The sequence below is a fragment of the Stegodyphus dumicola genome, chromosome 7 (assembly GCF_044657685.1).
Source record: "Stegodyphus dumicola isolate Sdum_Otavi_A_Nest chromosome 7, ASM4465768v1".
In the NCBI taxonomy this organism is placed as follows: Eukaryota; Metazoa; Arthropoda; class Arachnida; order Araneae; family Eresidae; genus Stegodyphus; species Stegodyphus dumicola.
Window position 1 is genome coordinate 63,322,796 of NC_140774.1, and position 25,732 is coordinate 63,348,527.

The 25,732-nt window shown below is 33.7% G+C and overlaps 2 protein-coding genes across 3 annotated transcripts in view; one reads left to right on the forward strand and one right to left on the reverse strand.

Moving 5' to 3' along the window:
• The window catches only part of LOC118188295 (Golgi-associated plant pathogenesis-related protein 1-like), a 35,794-nt gene extending 21,212 nt beyond the window's left edge, over positions 1 to 14,582 (forward strand). For both annotated transcript variants that reach the window (XM_035358708.2, XM_085820344.1), the window contains exons 2-4: positions 1,166 to 1,378; positions 11,930 to 12,052; positions 14,218 to 14,582. In XM_035358708.2, the coding sequence (XP_035214599.2) occupies positions 1,166 to 1,378; positions 11,930 to 12,052; positions 14,218 to 14,486 (605 nt within the window). In that variant the 3' untranslated portion in view covers positions 14,487 to 14,582. The remainder of the gene's footprint in view (positions 1 to 1,165; positions 1,379 to 11,929; positions 12,053 to 14,217) is intronic.
• Positions 14,583 to 23,920: 9,338 nt separating this feature from the next.
• The window catches only part of LOC118188298 (chitinase-3-like protein 1), a 47,797-nt gene continuing 45,985 nt past the window's right edge, over positions 23,921 to 25,732 (reverse strand). The window contains exon 9 of the mRNA XM_035358712.2: positions 23,921 to 24,371. Within this exon, the coding sequence (XP_035214603.1) occupies positions 23,991 to 24,371 (381 nt within the window). The 3' untranslated portion in view covers positions 23,921 to 23,990. The remainder of the gene's footprint in view (positions 24,372 to 25,732) is intronic.

A 25,732-nucleotide genomic window follows, 5' to 3' on the forward strand; every position in this document is an offset into this window, starting at 1 on the left:
AGGCAACCACTGTTAAATTTCTGCAAGTCGTCCCTACTCCTTCGGATTTGATCAAGGTGACAGCCGGGAATGCCTCAGACGAGAGAGAAAACCCATTTGGGTTAGTGTATTTCTTATAAGGTCCATGACTGTGTAGCGATGAACGATGGCTTCGAAACATATATGTGTGGTCGGCTGCTGTGGCAGCGTTAAATATTACAAACATTTGTGAAATGAAGATTATGTATTCATTAACCTCTAAATGCTTTCAGCTGAGTTAACTCGAGTACGCCGAACTAATACCCGCAGCCGAGAAAATAAATTCAAGAATTTTTTTTTTTTTTTCAGATATGAATCTAACGGAATATGTTCGCTACAATTTTGAGTTAGAAAAACAAGGAAAGAGGATAAGAAAGAAATAAAATAAAGAAAGAGGCTAAAATATGTTGATTTAAAATAAAGAACAATAATAATAGTAATAAGCTGGCGAAATTAGGCCACTCTCTGAATTTTTATTGGTGCTTTAAGACGTTAAATGGAATTCTTCGTTTTACTGGTGCCTAGGTGATTAATTACCCCATTTGAAATTTAGGTCATAGATACCATGGAAAAAAGAAATGTATTGAGTCTGGTGTGTCCGGTTGGTATTGTTATATATTCTTCTTCAGTTTGAAAAATTGGCTTTTAATTACACTATCTTATTTTCCAGAGCCATAAAACTGCTATCACATGATGCAATCAAACGTATAACCGTATTTCTGACACATCTTCGATATAAATGTATTAAAATACGTAATTGATATTATTCAGTTATTTTCAACTGGATTTTATTATGTTATTGAGGATGGGTGATAAGGATAAGTTATTCCTATAATTTCCCCTTTTACATAACTGCTTATTGAGTACTACAAGAAAAGCAGAAATATTTCAAAAACATTTTATTGTTTCTGATTCAAGTGAACGAGAATGAAACTAATTTCCTTCTTGTTTTATTTAATGGGGAATAATAAACATTACCAGGCTTTAATACGTAAATTCAAGTGATGCTTTAATTAAGCAGTAGTAAACCTTTAAATACTTTCTGATGTTCGAAATCAAATATTTATGCAATGGAATACCTGCAGGGAAGGGAGTAATTAATCCTGTGTGTTTTCCCATTGTAAAGATAAGTCATTTCTCTTTTCAGATTGGGATGATTCCTGCTTTTATCCTCCGGATAACAAGTTGACCTTGGACGTAGAAGCTTTTCGACAAGACATGGTATCAGCTCACAACAGATATCGCCAGTTACACGACAGCCCTCCGCTTACGACTTTACCGGAGCTAGAAGACGGTGCGCAGATCTGGGCCGAGACCATCGCTGCCAAAGGACACCTAGAGTACTGTGAACGTTTACTTAGTAAGTGGAGAAATGAAATGAAGTACCGTACTTCTGAAATGAACTACATTGTTATGATTAAATTTAAAAGCCAATTAATCATCTGCAATTATCTAGCCTTTTACATGGTTTTAAATAGTGTGACGTGTGGTTCAAAAATAGGAGTAGTAACCGCGCCAATAAACATTAAGCCTATTGATATGTAGTATGTTTGATTTGAGACTTTATAAGACTAGTCACATAAAAAAACCGTTACGTAATATTTACATGCTTTCTCATGAATAGAAATCTTATGTTGTAAATATTGAGCTGTTGGTAATCTCCTTTGAAGTGTTATTATAGAAATGCCTTATATACGTTTAAGAAAAAAATATTTATTGCAAATTTTACGTTTCTTAAAATTTCATTGCTCTGTCACATTATACTAAATCATTCAGTAATTAATGTAGAAAAGTTGTTGATTTCCAATGTGTTAAAATATATATTCTCTTAACCTTATAATAATGATTTCCTCCTTGAATGTATAGAATATTGCACATTTTTTTTTTTTTTTTTTTTTTTTTTTCTCTAAGTAATGCATCATAACAAATACTATGCTATTTTTGCTAAGAACTTGCACTGTATGCGCGACTGGGAATACTTAGTTACTAAAGATACATAATCCGAGTGTAAAATAAATACGAAAATTAATTAGTAAAGTTCTGGGATCAGGAAACGCATTCAATATTACATCTTTTTGCAAAAACTGCCAATACATAATCATTTCCAGTTATTTTATTTTAGCATAAGAAGCGATTTTCTAAACAAGTTCAACTTTCTTAAAAGAAAGCATATTGATGGCGTTTTGTTCTATTTGGAACTTAAAATAATTTAATTGCGTATTACAATCGATCTCTATAACTAAATTCAATGGACCGGGAATCTGGTTCGTTATATTCACTGGCTCGCTACATCCGATCCAATAAGAAAAATTGATTATCTCATAAAAACACGCAAAAATTAATGGCTGAATAAAGAAAAATACTGATTAACATTGTTATATATATCAAAAGAAATTAATAACAAACCTATTTAAAAATCATATTAAGATTTAATTGCTATTATTATTACGCGCAGTTATTAAATTTGTTGTTCTTTCTATTCAATTCTCTCTGGAGTCTGGTATGTCCATCGGCCTTTGTTTGAAACATTTATCCAGAAACTGGCGTGATAGCTTCTTTAAATGGCTAGCCATTTCAAAAATGCTTCCCTTCTGTATCCCTAAACTATATCTTTTGCCCTTTCCAAATTTTTTCCTCTTTTCCAAATTTTTTCTGTGTCCAGAAATGATCGAACCTCAGTTTTTCCGTATGGTACTAAAGATTTAGATGCACTGTATCCATGGAAGACATCGATTTGGCTATATCCATTGTGTATTTTTTTAATACTGTTCGCTTTACCTTCAGTGAAAAAGCCTTAAGTTTGCAGTTTGCTATGTGGAGGATTTCTGCTACAAAAGCAGAGTGCACAGAGTTTGGCCAAAAATACACGTATGTGAGGATTTTGCTGTTCTCGAAAAGATGAAAAAGAGTGATAGTAGCTTCCTCTAGTGTCTTATCTTCTATCTATTCACAGTAGATCATTTCCCCCAAGATACGTATGGTTTTAATACAAAAATTCAATAACCTCTATAAAGAAGACCTTAGGTCTTGCAAAAGAACTAAAGTATCCAAAACCCCTATTCGGAGAACAGAACTCGGAGAGGGTTTAAACTTAACCAAAACGAACCGATAAACCTCAAAATGTTTCATTTCCTAAAAGAAAAATCAATTTTAAACCATAAGCTTATAAGATTCACTACTGTCTCTTTACCTGAAAAAATTTCAAAATTTCGATCATAGCATCAGCCTTGAATAGAATTCTATTTGGCAGCCCAGTCAAAGGAATCAGAGAATTCATTGACTTCTTTTCGGTTCAATGGTTATTTACACCATATGGTGTCTTAGGATATGCTTATTCTGTTCTCGTTCTCCTAGAGCTGAATGCCATACATGTCTGTTAGAGCCATTGTTTATTACACAGAGAAAAGTGGGGGTAAGAGAAAAATAATATAAAGATCTTTTCCTTTATGGAAAGAGTAGGTTATATAACTTGAATACAGCAAACCCACGAGGGCTACCTGTTTAAAAGAAGAAATACTTTAATGGAAGACTTTCTGAGAAGCGGTTCGTATTCGGGTTACTTGTACAGACATTACGTTACTTCGAAGCAACAGGCGCGAAAAATGAGCAATGCCCTCACCAGGACTCGAACCCCTAACCTCTCGAATACGCACCGAACGTGCTGATCACTACACTACGCAGGCACGCTAAGAAGGTGGGGGGAAATGCCTTATATACTTCCACTTTTAAAAGGCTACTGGGAATTAGGGGATCCAGTCGCCAAATCCTGGCTGTGGAAAATCATCATACACCACCTTTTTTAAGTCCGGGCGCCACTGTAGAGACATTATTTCCCCCCCCCCCCAACGGTTTTGACTCAGGAGAATTCCTCCGAAGTACTGGCTAGGATATCTACTTAGGCAGTCTCAGCCATGGGGGCACATAATTTGACTTCACAAGACTAGAGCCCTAGTTCAGTCTAAGGCGGATTCAGGCTTGGCAGGGACCGTACTGGTACTGTCGTATCTGTTCCGTCGGTTGTGGTGGAGCTAGATGGGAGATCGTCGACTAAATCCCCGGGGGTTTGACTCCATTCAATTCTCGTGGAGGGGACTGACAGAGTGGTCAGAACTCACTTTACGACGTACGCTGCCGATGGAGTGGTGCCCGGAGGAAAAATAATTAAGTAAAATCATATCTACGATTTGTTCTGCCCAATGCTGTGTACAAAGCCGAGGGGAGACTGCGGGTGTAGCGCCCTCGAGTATGAGGCCCCCAGGACCATAGATATACAAGTCCGCATGGGTCCGCAAGTCGGACCTGGATCGGAGGTCTATGTTTATTTGCTACGTCTGTAGAGACATTATGATTTTTTGGAAATTAGGAGAGGTGAAAAATGAGCAACGCCCTCGCCGGTACTCGAACCGCGGACTTCACAAATAGGCGCCGAGCGTGCTGACCACTACACCACGAAGGCGTGCCAAGAAGGCGGGAGAAATACCTTATATACTAATGGGAAAAATCACGAAATTAAACCACACAGGCAGTCTGTTCACCTATAATCGAACCCAAACTAGACTGAACTACCAATATTAAAAAGACCTAACCATTCAGCAACTATGGGTTTTTACTGAAGGACTGTGCATTTTAATTTACTAAATGTGAATTTTAACAGTTAGTCATTTTTTGTTAAAACTTGCTGAAATTTGTAAAGCAAAACATAAAAAATACAAAATAAAGTTTCAATCGAAGATATCTAAAAAGTTCGTTGTATTCGATTTTCATATTTTTGGAGGTTCGCTCGAACAATATAGAATTATGTTAAGTCTATAGGAAACTAGATAGAACAAAAAGGTTCGTTTGTTATATATGGGGGTTTGTTATAGAGGAGTTTGACTATGTTAGCTTTATTTGTTTACTACACAAAAGCGATTCCTGTTTAAAACATACAGGAGATACAGTAGAACATCGGATCTTGAATGCCTCACTTCATGGTCCCAAATGGTTCACTGCGGTTCCCAAAGGCTTCAGATTTCGAAGGATGTCTCGAGTTGGGAAAGCAAGTCAGCAGCATATGATTTTCAAAACTGATTTGAGATAGTCTGCGTCATTTAATTAGTGTTCAGGGGCTCCTGAAAACATCGTAATATTTTACATTGCTTGACTATCGTTAACGAAGCCTGGAAGTAAGTGACATACAGAACCACGAATTCGATCTGGAATTAATTATAGTGATATTGAGCTGTAGGCACAAACGTCGAGCGCTTTGACACTTAGGTCATTTTTGTTATCTTATAAACAAAACCATGACCAGGAAATCACTATTAAAGACATTGAGAAATTACTAGAGGATAATAAAAATAAGCTCGATAAGAAAGGACTACAACAACTTCCAAAATAGCTATGAAAAGCGATTGTGGAAGAAATGTCTTCAGAAGAAGAAGGGGGAAATGATCGTAATTCTTTGATTCGGGAAATTTTTACAAAGTGGGATAAGAAGCAAATTTTTCTAGTGACAATAGCACCAGAAGAAAACAGTAACGAGCTACAGCCTAAGTATTTTTGACGACAGTGCTATGTCTCAAACATTTTTAAACGCAGCCAATGAGAAACCACATTGGATAATTTTTCATCTCTCCTGCTTTCAAAAAATACCTAATGTCTCTACAAAATTTTGAGCGAAACACGGGCCCAGTGTGTCTCAAGAAGAGTGGAGTTTAAAGATAATGGGAAGATAAAAGAATGCAGGTTCTAAAGAAACTTTGTTTTCCTTTGGAAGCAAATTTCGCATCCCCCCCCCCCGAAAAAAAAAAGAGGCAACATATTCCTCATCATTTCCTATTAATGCTGACCACTCTCCTTCTTAGAAATAAGTAAAATTAAATTGCGTTTTCCTCTTTTCTATTTATTTAACGTAGTTTTAATCTTTTTTGCTTTATTTTATTGACTTCCATTGATTTTGGGATATAAACCTGCGCATTTTGGTTTATAAGCGTGTACTGTTGTGAAGTGTAATAAGCGATCATCTGTGGTCCGAAAATGAATTAATTCATTTTAAATTAATTCCTATAGGGAAAATTATTTCTGTTGATGAACATTTCGGTTGAATGAGGGTTTTCAGGAATGAATTGAATTTGTGAATCGAGGTTTCACTGTACTTGATTTCTGAATGTTCTAGGGATCGATGATACTAGAAATGAAGTATTGCCATGGATAAACAGCATATAATACAGACAAATTAGTTTTGTTATATATGGCTGTAAAACTTACATAAAATCAACCTATATAACAATACAGATTTAAATCCATGTAATGGATATAAAATATGACTATAGAATTTTACTGTGAACAAATACAATTGTGAAATTTTAATGAAAAGCTTGAATAATTTGAATATTATCAGATACTTTATGAATGATTTATATATTATCAGATACTTTATGATAAGAAACTCTGTTCATTATGTGAGTCAAACTGAGCGATAAGCTAGATTTCTGATGTCAATGAAATTATATCAGATAGGATATGAATGAAATGTTGCTGACTATTCATCTCCTAACTACCACTGTAATCATTTTTGAAAATTTCACAATCAGTGAAACGTTTCATTCTGACATTTTTATTTTAGAAAAACTATAGTGTAGAGACATTAGGATTTTTTTGAAGCAAGAGAGATTGAAAAATATGCAACGCCTTAGCCAGGAATCGAACCACGGACCTCTGGAATTCGCGACTGGCGTGCAGACCACCACAACACGAAGGCATGCTAAGAAGGCGAGAGAAATATCTTATAATATTTGTGAGCTAAAGTACTAGTGTTGAATGCTTTTGATACGACTCGTTTCTCGAAAGATTCTTGGAACGAAGGCGCATCAACCACCTGTGAAAATGCTTTAAAAACGAGCAGACATTTTACTACAAAATACAATTGAATAAAATCTAATCCACCTGCTATAATACAGAATGAAGAAGATGTTTTTGGAGACCAAAATGAAGTTTTATAGACTTCTAATTTTTCTAATACTTTAACTCTCGATGTTATCGTATACGTGTTGTTACAGGGTTTTTTTTCATGACCATTAGTTTTTGATATAGATGATAATGTAAAAGCTCAAGAATTGGGTGTAAATTCTGTAAAGGAAATACGTTATGTATTATTAATAGAACCTGGAATTGCTGAAAGTAGTTAAAAAGGGTATTTACACAACAAGAAGGAAGGAGCTCTCACATCTCTGCAATTTTTATATGGACATAAAGGACTAGTCAGCAGATATATCTACTAAACACGCAACACAACACTCTATTAGTTAATAAATTAATATACTGTTTGTTTGAACCGGTGATCTATATAGAAAAAACTGGCATTAATTTAGAACATCGATAGTTAAAGCGTTAATTTTAGAGTAAATACTATTATTTTTCAATAATAAGTAAGGGGAAAATATAAGTATCTAATATTTTTGTTTTTATTTCTCTTTTTTTCCCTAATTTTTTCTGTACTTAAAACAGTCTTATTTTTAATAAACTTTTATTTTTTTTAAACATAGAATTTGAAGATTCCTGGAAATTATTAAAGGGAATCTCGAAACTACAGAAATCAATCAATTATTAATTCACAAATTTCCGAGCTCTAGGAAAATAAAAAGCTTAGGAAAGCTCAATCATTGTTCTAGGCTTGAGTATCAGAAAATACTGATATAGTTATGTAACTAATATAGTTAAACTTTCGATTATATATTCATATAACCGAAAGCAAGAAGCCTTGGTGTTAGAGGTAAAGAAACAGAAGGATAGGTTAGTTCTTTTTCAATTAACCTTTTTCAAGAACTCATTTATACAGAAATCTTTTTAGTTTCATGAACATCAGAATACCTTCATTTCAAAAATGAGTTAGTTGTATGTCGTACAGGAACCGAAAAACTTCTTTATACGATGAACATTTCTTCGAGGTGTGGTCTCCAAATCTAGCTTCAGAAATTATCTTGTTAATTTGCTTACTACATATCTCGTACTTTTGTATGTCATGTAAAGTAAGTTTACTTACTATCCTATTGTTTCCTGAATTAACATTTTAAGATCATAATATTTAAGCAAGCGCTGCGAATATTACTCACACTTAGAAATGCAAAGATGCGTACGTCAGTGCACGTTGGAAGCCTCTCTTCACAACATTGCGCATAGAATTTGATGAATTGTATGTAATTTCCTGAACTGCGCTTATTGAATTGACCTTTAGATCTTCTACAGTTTTCAGACTATCCCTATTTATCCCTATTCCCTTCAAAGAAAGAGACTGAAATTAAATAAATAAATAAATAAATAAAACAAAATAAAATAAAACACACACGCGACAGTTGGTTGTTCGAATAATAACAATAACACTAAAATTTCAGTTAAATACTCCAAAGAATAGTTTACAATCAAAATTAAAACAATGATAAATAAATGAAAAAATTTAAAAATATAAAAATATAAAAAAATCTGAAAGCTTTCAAATTTTACATTACGCACCAAGGGCATTTTTTTAACTTTTTGTATGTTACCTTTATTTATTCAATATCATGTTCTTTGCACTTAAACCATAAAATTGAGTTCAAGAGCAATATCGTAAAATAATTTTAAAATAAATTTTAATTTTAAACTAAAAATGTTTTAATTAAAAAAAATTTACTTTATAATTTCCGATACACAGTCTCGCGCGCTGGAGATAAAAACCTTTTCTCTGTACACTTTGCCATTGCTCATTTTGAAATTCTTGAGTTTGTTAAATACAGATTCGTTAAAGTGTTTCAAAATGTGAAATCGATAATAAAACTAATTTCAAATTCCAAATCCGGGCGTTCAGATGCCCATATTCAGTGGAAGATTACGTTATTCAAAATTTAATGGCTCTAGGTACCGTCTTTTAATCACAATGCGAGAAACATACTAAGCAAATCATTAATTTCCGAAATTAAGATTTTCAGGTGTAACGAATATTATAAAGTAAAACAGGATTTTTTGTCGTAGAAATTTTTCGGCATTGATACCTGCATTTTTGTCAAAAGTCATAAACGCTGAGCTCGCAGATCCTTACTTACAGTGTTTTTTTGTGTTATTATCAAATAATTTGACTTCGTGGTTACTTTCTGAGTATTATTAGTTCAGTGCTGTTGTCACTGATCCTAACTGGCTAGCCATTAGGTTAGACCAGATTTATGAGTCCAAGAGCAGTCAATAAATTCAAAACGAAGGTAGGTTTCAATATATCCTCTTCTACAAGTCCCAAACAGATGAGAAGATGTTCAAAAATGAAATGATCAGCAATCTGTTTCCTACAGATGAAGTAGATCTTATTTCCTTGGTCAGATTTAAGGCATTTCCGGTGTCCAGTTAGTAGCTTTGCCTAAGTAGTCTATTGAGCACGATTACCCTCAGAAGCAATAGCCACTCCCGGCTGCCTCCAATAGTACCAGTCATGAATCGAAGGAGAATGCCAGGAAAAGGCAACAGTGGATTTAACTCTCGAGCAGATCTCCAAAAAGGTCAGGGTGCTGGTGGCCAGAGTCATTAAAGTACCTTCCTTAACTAGGGCATCAGCCGTTCATTACCACTGAGGCCAGTATATGAAGGGATCCATTACAGATGTACATCCTGATGAGAAGAGAATCTTTTGCAATAAAGTCAAAATAGAGAGTGAAGTCTTATAACCCATACGAGGCCAAATTTATAGATGCTGGGTAGAACTGGGACTGTCAGTCCAAATCCAGATATCTTTGTAGGGATTGCTAGTATATGCAGCCTTAAGGTCCTCCTCATTTGCTATAAGCTCAATATGAAGAACAAAATAGTGATCAGGGTTTCTAGTCTTAATATTAAAACTATCAATAAGTGTTCTAATGAAGACTCCGCTACCGCAATTCCATTCCATTTTTACTGCCTTCAGTAAAAATCTGAGAGCATTAGAGGGAATGTCATTTAAAGTTTCCAGTGTAATCTGAGGAAAATAATCTAGTAAATCGTGTTTTGTTTCGTTGGTAAGACGTTAAGTCTGTGTGAAAATAGATGCCAGGAAGTCCTTCCATTGGGATAATAGTAAGTTTCAGTGAATATCTTGTAACATTTGTTTCTGTTAAACCTATAAGATAAGCCAAAGAAAAATGGCTGTTTCTTTTTAATCTTTGACTACAAACTTAATTATGAAGTAGAGAGGTACGTCTAAGAGTACCATGACTGTATAGTTTATTAAAGTGTTTTGACAGTTTAGCTTTGCCTCTCAAATTCAACTGTTGTGTATCACATTCAAAGAGGGCTATTTCAGTCGGGTAACTTGTAGAGTTTCCCTTAGTTGAATAACCAATTATTCTAATTTTTGTTATCTTTTCTGAACTCCTCATTTCTCCTAGCATTTCCTCGCCAGAATGCAAATTAAGTGAAAGCTGACGAAAAATATTTCAGCAGGGGGAAAAGAGAAAGATAGACAGAGCGTGATTTCACTAGCATAGCATACGTTGCTATTCTGTCCTCCTCGCTATTAATCTTAGTTGTCGATACGCCTTTTGTCCGTTTATTAAAGTCTGTCGCCGGTGTAGGTTGCTGAATCAGTCTATTAGTTTTAAGCAGTCCAGGAGTACTTTTTGCCGTTTAAAATTATTGTTAAATTAGTCTTAAGTTCTTACAGCATGTAGTCGGTATTATTGTGAGCACGAAGTATTTGCATTTTTGTTAAAGCGTTTAATAAAATAAAAGAGAAATTAAAACCCTTTCTCTGCGTGCTATTTCTTCAAGCCTGTGCGAGAATTCACCTGGCTTATTACTAAGATCGTATTCATGGATGATAGCTAAAAGAATGAGATCTTACAAGCTGTTGCGTAAGCCAGCTGCACTCAATTGAACACGTTCAAGTTTAGCCAGGCTGGTAGGAGAAACAAATCTCCGAACTATATTTCCAAAATGGGTTTTATCAGTGACATGTATGTAGATTTGAGAGTAGAGGAATTCGCTCCTTTCGTCAGTACTAGATATATAAAATCGAATTAAAACTTTTAGTAATTAAAAGTGGCACTCCTTTTTCCATGAACCATGATTAGTTCAGTTTATTCTAACACCGCGCTCCCAGTGCTTATTATATCTATCTCATTATATTTATCTGTTATTTTGTTACATCAAAGCAAATGTTCTCAATTAAATCTATGAATTTCAAATTGTATTGAAATTGTATTTTAATCTCTCTTTGTCCTAAGTCATTATATTTAATAAATAATGGATACGGTATGTATAGTGGGATTTCACGATTTATTATAACCGGTTAAACTGTAGATTCTTTGGAAAGCTCCAGATGCCCATTTCCTCGACGGAACTTAAGCTTTTCTTTATGCGCTGTTATAAACCTTGCAATTTTTAGCTCGCATTGCTATTTGACCTATGGTATATCGCTAGTGTCCCCCTGTACTTTTACCTGCACCTGCCAATCTGACGCCTAAATTTTCTTTATTGTTAGGAAGGTAAATATCTGTGACAGTTTGCTGTCAATAACCGGATTTCTATTCTTTTAAAAGTATATTAATTACTTAAGAGTTCTTATGATATAGTTAAATAATTTTCGAATTAAAACTTTTAGTAATTACAATTGGCTACATACCCCCAGATATCATAATTAAATCATCAATTGTTTCGAAAAAAATTCGCGATTTTAAGACTTATCTTAATTTTAGCGATATTTACACGGGGTAAAATGTATCTTAAAACAGAATAAATAATGCAGATTACATTGTATTTCGTATGTTTTCTCAATTCCTTTATATTTGCATAAGTTTTGGAGCATTTTTGATATTTACATTCTTTCTTCGTTCTTTGGCATGCTAGTAGGTAATGTGTTGTTTTGTACCTTGATGTAATTATTGAGTTACTCATCGTCTGCAATAATAGCATTAAAACTTTTGTTAATTTTCAGATATCGGGGAGAACTTGTGCAGCATCGATCTGATCACTTCCGTCCCAAGTGCAAAAGAGATCGTTCGAAACTGGTACAAAGAAATCAAGCAGTATAGCTTCGCAGAGCCGCGATGGAGGCGAGGTAAAGCACAATCAATATTTTCCTATTCTTTTCGCTCCATTCGTTTTAGATAAAATATTCACATATACAAAACAAGATTTTTAAATGAGTCTTAAAAATAATTAGTCGGAAGATGTATACAATTCTCTGAATTTCCTTATCATTTTGTACGCTAGTTACAGGATGAATTGTAACTCGTTGAAAATGATTTTGGTGTTGAAATCAGTTTCTAGTAAACAGCTAGTTGCGTAGGTTTTACTCCTATGTACCGTCGAAAAGAAGCACTTCCCATTCTAAGGCTTTAGCTGCGTACATTTTTATAATCAATTAATCAAGCAATCAGATTATTCTTGGAGAAAAGTCGTAGTTAAGAGGCTAATACGTTACTTTATTTAAAGATGAAACTTTTTCCGGGGAATCTATCAGATTTTTTAAGTAACGCGCTTTAGATTAGTTCGCTATCAAAGTACTCATTAGCATAACTACAGTTCCAGTTATAAGCTTTTCGATGTAATATAGAGAATTGATTAAAACACTCTCTGTGCTAGGCTTAGAAGTGTGCTAAAAATTCGAAATTTTTCTTTTTATACGTTAGATTAATAAAATATCCATCACCCTTTTCTAAGTTAAATGAAATAAGTTCCATGGCATTTTGTGTAAATTTCGCGAAAATGTTGCAAAACAAATATGCTGAATTGGATCATTTTTGAACACCGAAATTAAATGTTCCCTAAATATTTCCTAAGCTTGAAGGAATAATTACGAAACACAAATCCTTCGTTTTGGCGAAACTGGCTTGAAACAGTACTGGTTTTCAATGCTATAAAATTATTCATTTTTACTAAAACTGCGAATTCTATTATAAAATGTTTCTCTGACTTTCTTACCTGTACAATAAATCTCAGAGAAGTAACCTCCGCCTTCAAGACAGCACATTGCAGCAACGCAAATAATATAATCTATGAAAATTAAAATTGGAAATTGGAACGCTTGGGAAATTAATTCCATCTTTCAACAGATCTTCTCACTGCTGAGTGTGACAAAACGTATTCGATTGCACTTAGTAATAATATTCTTGCGTTTTTTTTAAAAGCAATTGCTTATCACATTTGATGTCACTTTATATCTCAGTTGGGATCAAAATCCATCACGTAAAAATATTGACCATAGATGTTTTAGTTTGAGATTCAATTTTTACATGGTATAGTATCCTTCTAAGAACTGAATTATTTACATATAGGGCAGTAGCTCACTTGCGCAGTGAAAAAAAAAATGCCTCTAGAGTATGAGAAATAATATTTTCTTAGATGAGCAGGAATGTGTGCTTATATACTTATATACATACTTCATTAAAAACTTCTCTAGAATTGGAATCACGAAATTAAAATAAAGCTATCGAGAATGCGAGAATGGAGACGAATCCCCCAGGTCGGGATTCGTGAGTGCGTTCACTACACTTACATATTCTACATTCTTAATTCGATATGGTGTACCCTTAATAGCATTACCCGCAGCATAGTAATTGTAATTTAATATACGCAACAAACGAGGCCACATTCATTATTGCTGCTTCTTCAGTTTAGTCCTTCTTATGAAGAAACGTAAGTACTTGTAATAGTTTTTGAAACCGATGCTGATTTTTTCAAAACTCAGGTTTATCAGAAATTGTTAATTGTACCTGAACTGCATTTTAATTACTCGTATTTTTATCTATCTAATTTACGACCAAAATTATGTTCATCAGTAAACTTCATCATACAACTGAATTGGAAACTGCATTATGATTGTCATTCGCTACCTCTTGATTAATCTAGATCTTTTAAGTCATTGATGCAAAATATTTTGTCAAAAAAGTATGGCGCCTTTGGTAAAAATATTTGTTAGTAATACATTTTTATTGATAGTTCTTCTATAATAATTCTTTAACATGAAACAATGTTTATAAAATTATATCTTAGCGGATTAATGTTCTTAACGTGCTGAAAGTCTGCTAGATTATGATGTACCAAATGCAAAATCCTGTGTACTTTGTATTTAGTGCTTCATGAAACTGAAAGAAATGACAAGCGAAGGTTCCTAAAAGCCATTTTATTATTTCCCTCAAAGGACATTATTGCTAATAAGCTAAAATTACAAATTATAGAACTAGTAAGCGGATTTTAATTAATATATATCTTCATTGACAGGAGCCTTCCACTTGACACAAATATTGTGGCGTAGTACAACACATATTGGCATTGGAATAGCACCGGTGCCAGGAGAACCTCGTCTCTTCGTCGTTGTCCGTTACTTTCCCGCTGGAAATTCCAACTTACCAGGAGAATTCCAGAAGAATGTTAGACCGCGCATATCTCTATCTTCGACGGAATCAAGCAACTGGTCCCAGGAAGATTATTCCTTTGTCAGGACCTACTCTGGGAGACTGAGAAGCTTTACAGAAGATGCCTACATTTGAAAATATGATTATACATAGAAGTCAAACATCTTCATTTTCGAGTATTTTCAGATGTAAGAACCAAACTTATTAAATATTTTGAATTTTTTATGTAAACGCTCTGAATATTTCAAAATATATCTTGCACTTTATTTATCAGCAATTAGCAACATGAACATAAAATCTAAATCATATAATCAAAAGAAAACAATTTTCATGGAGTAATAAATTAGTGGATGTATGCCAACTTGAAGATAAAACACACGAAATGTTAGCATTTTAGCGTTGAGTTCACCCCAAAAGCTTTTTTTATTTCTAGAGAGATTTTTCTTTTGCTTTGAAATGCGTAAAACATTTTCAATCAGAAGCAATACAAAACTCAAACTAAATTTTCCCAGCTATTAAACTGATAGGAGCATTTTTAATCCTTCTTCTAATGATTTTATATCCAAAATACCTTGTTCCAATAATTCAGATATTCTGTTAATTACTTATTTTGTTAATCTCGTCAGTGTTTTGCGTATGGTTTCCGCTTTATCTAAAGCTTTATTACTATTCTCATCCATGATATTAATTAACAATATAATTTTATACTTCTAAATTCTATACTCTGTTAGAATTATCAAAGTTACTTCAACATAGTTATTCTACAGTTCGCATGCATTCAAATTTTTGAAATCGAAATTTACCACTTCTCCGACGCTCATCGTACGCAAGCCGTTCGATGGGCTAATCCACATAACATCCCACTTCTGAGATGTTAAAAGATTGTCAAGATGTTTATATGTTACCTTTTGTCTACAGAATGACTCGTAACATTTTATAAATTCTTTTATTACTACACTAAATATATACATATTTACATATAGTTCAAGAATGTCGGTCAGGTCGCTCGTATTCTCTAGACTCTCCGATTATCGATTGCAATCGTGCGCAAAAAGATTAATTTATTTACAACTTTTATTAGTTATCTATGTAAGTTTAAAACTTCTATTAAGTGCTATAAAATTGCATGACTTTTCTACTCATTTTCAGTTTTTAAATGCTAACGTCTCCTTTTCCCTTTTTCAGCAAAAATGTATTAATTAATTCAAAACTATTAATTATAAAAATAAATACATTCTTTTACCTTCTTGTGCTTCCAAATCATTATGCGAAGACGTTTTCATCATGCGATGATTTGTAGGAGCTTTATTTTTTACCACGATATTTTTGACAACTATATTTTTAAACATCGAAGTTATTGAAACGCTCTATTTTCGACGACGATATTTTGTACCACGATGTTTTTCCTTCGCTTTCTTTTCTCCTACGGTATTTTGTACCACTACGTTTTCTCCTTTCGTTGTTTTCTCCGCGACGTTTTCGTCTGCGATGTTTCCGGGGGACATCTTTCAGAAATGTGATTGGCTCTCAGCTCATTTTCATGTATCTATTTTCTCGTATCTTGTTGGATGAGTTGCTACTGTGTATGTTTCTATGATATTTCACATGGAGTTTGAGCCGTTTCTCTGAGAATAAGATATTTTATAATAAACATCTCCAAATATTATAAAATAAAGCTTAGTGAATTGAACTGCTGTGTTAACTATCTGTACAGCCAGAATCATGAATTCTTCACATACAGTTAAAAATCATCAAGAAATTAGAAACAATCATAGGGTATAATAAATAAAGACTATTCATGCATAATTTCCTTGTATTTAAACAATCCTTTAAAGCGCCTAGACGCACTGGCTACAAAAATTGATACATTTATTACACCTGCTGTAATCTTTTACTTATTATGATCCCTTTATTACTTTTTACTGCACAGTCTTAGGATTTGAGTTCCGATATGCAAAGAGAAGGAATTTACTATTTCAATCAGAAGCTTAATTCCTATCTTAAATCTGAAAATGTATCTTAAATAAGTCTTTACAGCCTAAGAAAACATTTAGTAACTTCATTTAAATATATTCCTTTGTTGGCCAACATGTCAAGTCTGGTATTAGATTCCAGATGACAGAACAAATAGTGTAGTCCATGAAAACTGGGGAAGTACTAGTAACTCTTTGAGGAATAATATCGTCTGTGAGCAAATAAATTTGACAGGAAGGAACGCAGCTGTAACAGTAAAATCTGATGGAGAGGGAGGGTAGCAACTGAAGGGCTGAAACTATTTCAAATAACAACTTCATATACTTTTGCTTAAAAATCGTACGAAGAATCGTATATAGTATGAAATGTTCCAGAAGAGAGATAAGTTTTATTTTTGAACATTCGTGCACACAATGCTCAGCTGAATAAATGGAAAATAAACCTTCAGTGCTATTTTTATTTCTTTCTGTTTAAAGGAAAAGTGAATCTTGACAATATATATATATGTCGCAAAGGAATAAAAATTATATACTGGATAAACTTCAATTAAACCTGATTTTGTATTATTATGAAATTCTTCAAACGTTAAATGATTCAGTATCTGGCCAAACACATTTTTTGTAATCAAACCACGGCTTAAAAGCACTAAAGCAGTAGTCAGTCTTACAAAATAGTGAAAGGTGTGTTGGTGTATTTAATTACGGCAAAGCACACGAGGGCTGTCTGCCTAAGAGGAGGGATGCCTTCGTGGAGGACTTTCTAAGGGAAACTGGCTCGTATACACGTTACACATGGGGAAAACCACGAAAACGCCCATGCAGCCAGCCCGTTCGCGGGATTCGAACCTCGGACCGAACTACCAGTGTTCAGCGACTTTACCGCTCGGCCGCTGGTGGTCACAAAATAGTGAAAGGAAAGATGCTTTAAGAAAGGAATACGCAGAAGTTTCGTAAATAATGATCAAGATCGTAAATTATTCGGTATATTAGAATTGATTGCAAGTTTTCACGCTGTTGATAATTAGTTTTCAGACGGCATTATATATACATTTCAATATGGGAAGAGAATGTGTTTTTGTTATTAAATGGATATCGTAACTAAGAATATGGGAGATAATAAAATTGTTTTAATGGAATTTTAATTTAATTGAAATTTTAATGGAAGAATATCGTTTTGATTTGATATTGACATATCAATGAAAAGAGTAATTTATCATTCAGGTTAGTGAGAGCAATAGATTATATAATTCTTCTGCAGTTTTATATCACGAACAATAGAAGCTTGGTATGCAGTTAGATGCAGCAGTTACTGGAGCAATTAATAGGCAATGCAGTTAAATTAATAGATTTGATACTAAGAGTTTGTTTAAGCGTTAAATAAAAAAAATCTAAATCTAATTTTGAAAACGTTACCTCACCACTTTACATTGTCATCGATAAAGAGTTTATGCACAAAATTTGAATTCGATAACTTATGAGGAAGTCAGTTAAAAATCGGTAACAAAATTCCGCTCACAATGAAATATTATGAGTGAACTAAATAAAAGCTTACAAAAAAGAAAATTAAAGAATTCAAGTTAAAAAATAAATTGAATGATTGGAATTATATAATTCATAAGAGATTTGGTATTTCAAAATTTGTTTTTCCTGACTTTTAAAGATAAAGGGTAAACAGCCGCATAGAAAAATAGCCTAAAAGGAAGACTGAGTTATATGAAAGGAATATTAGTTTCAAAATAATAAATATACATTTAAGATTAGAATTAAGATATTTTTACATTACTGTTTGATCTAATGGTTATTTAAAAAATCTGATGTGTACACCACATGACTTCGTTGTACAGAGTATTAAATTATACGCATTTTTTCTTGCATTTCGTTTAAACTTATTGGATTGAATTAAATCTACTTCGCCGACAGCGCATAAACCACAATAGAATAAATGCATTCTTTAAAATTCACATTATTCTTTAAAATTCACATAGCGACACTATGGCGCTAATTTAACTTAACAGTATTATATTTCGTTCATATTATAACTCAGAATGCACAAAATCTATATCATATAAAGAATTACCTAATCGTTGCCACACGTTCTATTCAAATACTATAATAAAACTACACTCATGTCCATAAATTAAGGATAATGCAAAATCAGGCAAAGGAAGAGTTAGAAGCAAAACAAATTTGACTTATTTGTAAAGCTTATTTATTAAACAAAAGGTAAAGAGCAAAAAAAGATGCTATATGTTTGATATTATTAAAAAAATTAGCGATTTTTTCTCCCTGGAGCAAATTACAAAAAAAAAACCTATTTACAAAAAACCAATATTACATGGTTGGTATGATTGTTAATACATTGTATGTCTCCCAGACGATGCAATACAGTCCGTACAACGCCTAGGCATGCTGAGTATCAAATTATCGATCTGATCTTGGGGGATATTACACCACTCAAACAGCAATGCTCTCCGAAGTTCCGGTAGACATGTAAGAGGAGGTTGATGGGCTGCAATTCGTCGGTCAAGCATATCCCACATGTGCTCTACTGGATTCATGTCCGGTGAGAATGCTGGCCAGTCCATACGGGTGATATCCTCCGATTGAAGGCATTCGCTTACGATGTTTGCACGGTGAGGACAGGCATTGTCAGCCATAAACACAAATTGTGCCCCCATGGCTCCCCGAAACAAACATACATGTTGTTCCAGAATGACGTCCCGATAGATTTGGCTTGTCATGGTTCCAATTTGAACATGCAGATCAGTTCTGGAACCCAGAATAATTCCACCCCAAGCGAGCACTCCTGCACCACCGTAACGGCGTCGTTCAATGATGTTTTCTTGGTGGTAACGGGTAGCTGGAGCTCTCCATATGAAAGTCCGGCGAAAATCAGACTGCAAACTAAAACTGGACTCGTCGGAAAACATCACACAAGCCCACTGTTGCGGTGTCCAAAATGCATGCTCTCTACTCCAGGCTAACCGCAGGCGACAGTGAGTTGCAGTAAGTGGAACGCATCTGACAGGTCTACGAGCATATAAACCAATCTGCCCTAAGCGTCTGTACACGGTCTGCCTTGAAATTGTCGTAACAGTGGCTGAAGAGAGCTGACGAGACAGGTTTGAGGCTGTGCTCCGCCTGTTTCTTTTGGCAGTAACTGCCAAATACCGGTCCTCATTCGGAGTTGTAACTCTGGGGCGACCTGTGATGTAACGTCTACTCACATTACCATCATCTTGGAATCGTTGCCAAAGCCTGGAGATGACACTCTGGGCAATTCCATGTTCGTCTGATACTTCCAGTTGGGTACGCTCACATTCAAGACGGCCGATAATTCTACCACGTAAAAAAATCATCTAAATGCGTCCTTTGTGTCATAACTGTTCGGTTATTGCACTGAAATGCTTATAAAGCGCCTGCGAACAATTTTACTTCTTTGCCTGTATTCCTTATATATTACTCTCTTACACTCTCGTCATTGTGACGTACCATCGGTGTCATCCGGTTACTTCTTGAAATTTGCATATGATTCTTGAAGATGTGTGTAGTGATTTTACAGGTGATACATTTATTTTAAAGTTCGATTTCCGCGTGACTCCGAATTATCTTTAATTTATGGACATGAGTGTAGAATGATGTATAAAAGAAAGTAAGCAAACAAAACAAATAAGAAACAGTTTTTCACAGACGATTGAGTATTTCACATTCACTTAAATCAGTTCTCACTTCGCGACAAGGTAAAAATACATAAAAACTCAAAATATCTGTATTAAAAATTACGAAGTAAATCTTAAACACTTATTTCCTCTAAAAAATTCCAGAAAGGATTAAGCTTGATTTAATTCGCAATAATAAATGAAGGCGTTATCTTTGTTGTTGCGAAGCCAAGTTTCTCTATATTGACAACAAAACCACTACTCTGCTGTTTCAATAAAACTAGCAACGTAAACTAGCAATGGCCGCCATCAAAAAAATTATTAAGCTTAGGGGCACTTAAGTAACTTTAAAATTGTTGATAATTCTAAAAATACTGCGTACAGATTTACTACAGGCATAAAAACCTTAACCGGGAGATAAGAACAACATAATTCAATCATTTTTAAAGCAAAAAATAGACATTGATGTTGACATGATTGGATCTTTATTAAGTTTCCTTAAATTTTGTCTTCTTTTTTTTTTTTTTTTTTTTTTTTTTTGTGTGTGTTCATTTTTTTTTTTTTTTTTTTTTTTTTTTGTGTGTGTGTGTTCATTTTTAAAGCAAAAAATATGCATTGATGTTGACATGATTGGATCTTTATTAAGTTTCCTTAAATTTTGTGTTCTTTTTTTCATGAATACTTCTATTGATTTTTAATAAATTTCTCCTTTCCAAAGTTTTGAGTTAAAAAGTTTATGTTATGATTTTTAAAAGCTTCAAATGACGAAAAAGACTCAAAATTCGAGTTTTCGTTCTTTGAATCTTTTTTCAAGTGTTGCCGAGTTCAAGGATTCGAATGCCTAATCGTTAAACAAAATTTTATATTTTTCTTCTTAAGTTTTAAAGAGTAATTTGCTTCAGAATTTAGAATGAATTCAGAATTTTCGCACATACAATTTAGAGAGTATTTAGCCACGCACATGCCACTAGATAGTGATTACATAACATATTTAGATAATGGAAGCATTCTAATATTTCAATATATTTTCTATCATACAAATTATAAATTCTAGACTCTGAAATGTGACTGTTATATAAGTATAAAGCGTTTCATAAAGGTTGAAAAAGCATTCATATGCAAGTACAGCTCTAATACAAATTATTTTTATATAATTTTCGTTATTTGTTTAAAAATATGATTGCAAGCTACGTTTTCTTAAACATTGGCCTCAGACATGTTATTCCTCTAGCGAAATTTCTCAAAATAAGGTATAGAATTTTATAGAAGCAGTTTTAATACTCCGAATGAAACGGTTTTGTGAACAAAAAATTTATCAAACATTTTACGGTTAATCTTTACATTATGGTAACTTGGCGTTTTTTTGGCGAAAATTTGGCGACCAACTCTCCTACAGCAACCCTCTATTTTTTTTTTTCCCCGCCGCCATTTTTTCTTCACGAAGTAAAGACATGTTTCTTTTCTTTTTATCTACTGAACACTTCTTCCAACAATCTACTAGCCGAATTACACTTATACTAGAAATTTTATCTAACAAAACTGCTTAATCATGACAAATATTCACTGCAAAATTGGGAAAAAGTGCACAATACCATACTCCTTACGCGTTTTTCAAAATAACACATACACATAAATCATGTACACGCCGACTTATTTTTACTTAAAAAAACATCCGAGAATTGCACAAAAATGGCATTGCGCACACTCTTCACTATATCCATGTACACTGCTTTTTTTCTCATAAATTAGAAAAATTTCACGAAAATACATGACAATTTTCTCAATCTTTAAACCCGGTAAAAAGAACATATATGAAATTACCTGATCGCGAAAAAGTAATGAACATTTCCACATATAAAATAAATAAAATATCCAAAAACTTTTACCTCTAAATCATCTATTACATTACACACGTCACCAACGAATTCATACTGCAGCCATTACAAATACTTAGTGTCAGATATTTAAATTATTTCCATGCGCGTTTACTTCAACTAAAACGTATACCAAATTCCTACAAACATAAAATTCACAAAATAACTATCATTTAATTAAAATATAATTAAATTCAAAAACACTACTTAAAATATAAATGAGCACATACATTAAATTAATACATACATAAATACCCATTTCGAATTCACTTTAGTTACAGCCATGGGATCCAAAAATTCACGAACACTGTTTCACACTACACAGAATAAAGCCAAATACAAAATTTCCAGATTTTTTCCCGATTTCCCCCCTTTTCCGATTAAAGAACCGTAATTCGTCCATTAATATCACATGACATATCCCATGATCTCTCATTTCCCTCACACAAAATAATGCGTAATCGGAACTGAGTACTGCTCACATTATTACCAAAGTGCCAGGTAGTAACCTTTATCGCCTCCAAAATGTCACCAAACTACCAGTTGCCATATTGTAAAGATCAACCCATTTTACAAGTTTTTTCTAAAGCAAAAGGACCAATTAATAAAATTTTTTTATGCTTTGAAATAACCCACGGAATTTTATATACATACGCGGAACAAATATGCGAAGATGTTAGAAATTTATTGATTCACGGCGTTAAAGTACGAAATTAATAAGGAATACTTTATAAGGTATTTCTCCCGCCTTTCTAGCGTGCCTTCGTGGTATAGTGGCTCTGCACGCTGGGCCGGTATTCCAGAGGTCCGTGGTTCGATTCCCGGCGAAGGCGATTGCTCATTTTTCATCTTGCCTGCTTCCAAAAAATACCTAATGTCTCTGCAACTGTTTAACCAATAAATAACCATTGATCGCTAAAAACGTGTAATACTTATTTTGTACTTCCTAAATCTGGACATTGACATTTCCACTTGGATTCAGCCCCAGGTGAATGAGCTGACTGTTTAGCCGTTTTGTGGCTTTCACTCGTGTGTTTCGTGAATATAAGCCAGACTCTCTTAGTAAGCCCTCTATGAAGACATCTAAGCGCTTAAGAATATAGCCCAAGCGTGTTTAGCCAAAATCAAGTGATCCAGTTCAGTGCAGTCCTAAATCTGAAAGAAGCACATTCAGATTTCATTCGCAATATAAGAATTTGAGAATTTTAATTCGTGCTACATGTTTTCGATCAGTATTAAGGAAATAAAGTCTATAGCCATCTTTTCGAAACATCCTGCGTATACATGCAAGAAGATTTGAAAAATTACATATATTGAAAGAGGAAAGCGAAACGTGCCAATGTAAAATTTTAAATTACGCAAAGGAGCAGTTTTAGCATGGCATACATTTTGAATATAGCTTGATAAGACGAGCAGCAACGGTTTTATGTAGAATGAAATACAAAATGGTTGTTGTTTTTCTTTCCATCTTTACAAAAAGTATTTTGCTTCTGAAAAAAAGGAGACTGATCTCTGATCGCTCTCGAAACTGATAGAATTCTAAATCGACGCCAGTCTTTGACTGCTTTTGGGCTTTTAAATATACGCAAGGCGTTTCAAAAATTTGAAAAAGTAATTTTCTCTTGAACGGCTGATAGTTCTAAACTCTACCTTATTTGGTACTTTTCTTAAACTAGAACCATGGGCCTATGACAGTTGTTCAAGATACATTTAATGGTGCAATGATTTTGAATATCTTACACGGTTTTTGATTAACTGTTGTATTTTTTCCGATATTAATTATTAAAATGATTTATTTATGTAAATTAAAATAATCAGTGTTCATAATCATTGAAAATGTCCTTCCGAAAAAAAATTACTGTGTACCATATCTATTCATAGCATCATCTGATCACACCAACAGCAAGCCTGACAGCTAGCAATTTTTTTCCCGCTTTTATAATAAGTTTCCTCATTAATATCCTTTTTTGATTAAAAAAAACTGCGACTCTTATTAAGTACATTATATACATATATACGTATATCACTGCCATAATGTGCAGTCACTTTAACAGAAGAGGAGGTTCTCAGAATTATAAACTTTATTTAAGACATACAACTATAGTTTACATAATATACTAATTCTTGTAGGCATCAACATCCGGGAACTCTTTCCCTGAAAGTGCAACTAGAAGTCAGCTCATCAAACGCAGTATCCTCTCCGCAGCTATATGCATGCCGGGCAAATTCATTTCCAGATGTCTTGGCGCAATAAAAGAACCTCGAACAATTTTGGGGATCTCTGAAGTAACCTTCTTTTTTGCAAGAAAAGCCTTTAGGACGGCCAGTGGTGGGCTTTTCAGTTGTCGGAACGATTTTGGGGTCTCGAGTCGGCCTAACGACTGGGCCGTTCAGTTTCGTGAAGATAGTAGTTAGCAAAGGATATTTCTCATTGAAGCATTTGCCACGGAAGTCATCTGTTTCTAATGACCACACCATGCCTCCACCCAGTCCTTCTTTTATCAAGTAGTCTACCTAAATAAGAATTCTTCTTTAATTTTTATTATAAAACCTTATAAAATTCTTTAAATTTTAAGAAGTTTTAATCAGATACAGAAATTCAAAAATGCATAAAAAATATACACAAAAATTACAGAAATGTAGCTAAGTAATTAAAAAATGAGCAGCCTCATTTTTCCTAGTAGTAGTTAAAACTGTTTTGTTCGATAGAGCTGGATAGGGTGTGCATCCAGAAAGTTGCACTATTGCAGAGCGGAAACGGGAATATATGTAACATACCAGTGGCGTGCAGATGTGCTACAAGGCAGTCATGGTCCCTATGCATTCTGGTACAAAAAAGCGAAATTTGCTCTTGGGCTCTCAGGTAGCAGAACCCTAATTTCTTTCTCGTTAGTTTTGTTAATAAGTCTTGTTTTTAATACGTTCATTAAAGTTGAGCATGTAATATGGTCTTTAATTTTCTGGGGGATATAGAAGCTACGGATATAGAATACTGAAAAAGATAAAATTTCCCTCACTAGTCTTTGAAACAGAATTTCAACATTTTCAGTTACGGGGGTAAAGCAAACGATAAACAATTTTTTTTTTTTTTTTTCAAAATTTAATTTATGGGCAGACTCAGTTCAGTGATTTACAAAATTCCCTGTTTATTACTTGGTAACAATTTCTTAACGCTTTTTTTTTTTTTTTTTTTTTTTTTTTTTTTCTGGCATCACGTCCAAAAATAGGGCAAGAATGAAGAGTAAGTTGTTTAAGTATTACGACAGCAGTATTAGCTTAATAGTAAAAAGCATTATAATATATTCTAGAAATTCTATTCAAACGTATTGTAGAAATAAATAGCCTATGTGGTTGCAGTTGATACAAAAGATTCTAAAATTATATAGCCTGCATATATATATATATATATATATATATATACGAGTATATTACATTTTCTATGTACAGGGTGGTTATAAAAAGAACTTACCCGATATATATACCCCTAACGGCCTATCTGTTCAACCAACCTAAATGAAATTTCAGATATTGTTATTTGAAGCTTCATTTGTTCAAACATGCTAACAAGATGACACTTATAGAGAAATAACGAGATACATTGATAAAGCTGTTTTATATAAACGCAAAAAATGCTGCCGAAGCAGTACAGTATTATCCGCAAAATCATAAGATAAGATGAGGCCCATGTTCCGTAAAAACGTTATGTGATTTGGTAAAAAAATTGAAGGAACTGAATGCACATGTGATAAACCGCGAACCGGCCAATCATGTGTTCCTGTTAAATTGTTGCAGAAGTGTATACAATAAGCGAAAAGCCATTGCCTTACTACTAGAAGTGTTTCCCGCACCTTAGATGAATTCCAAACCACACAGTC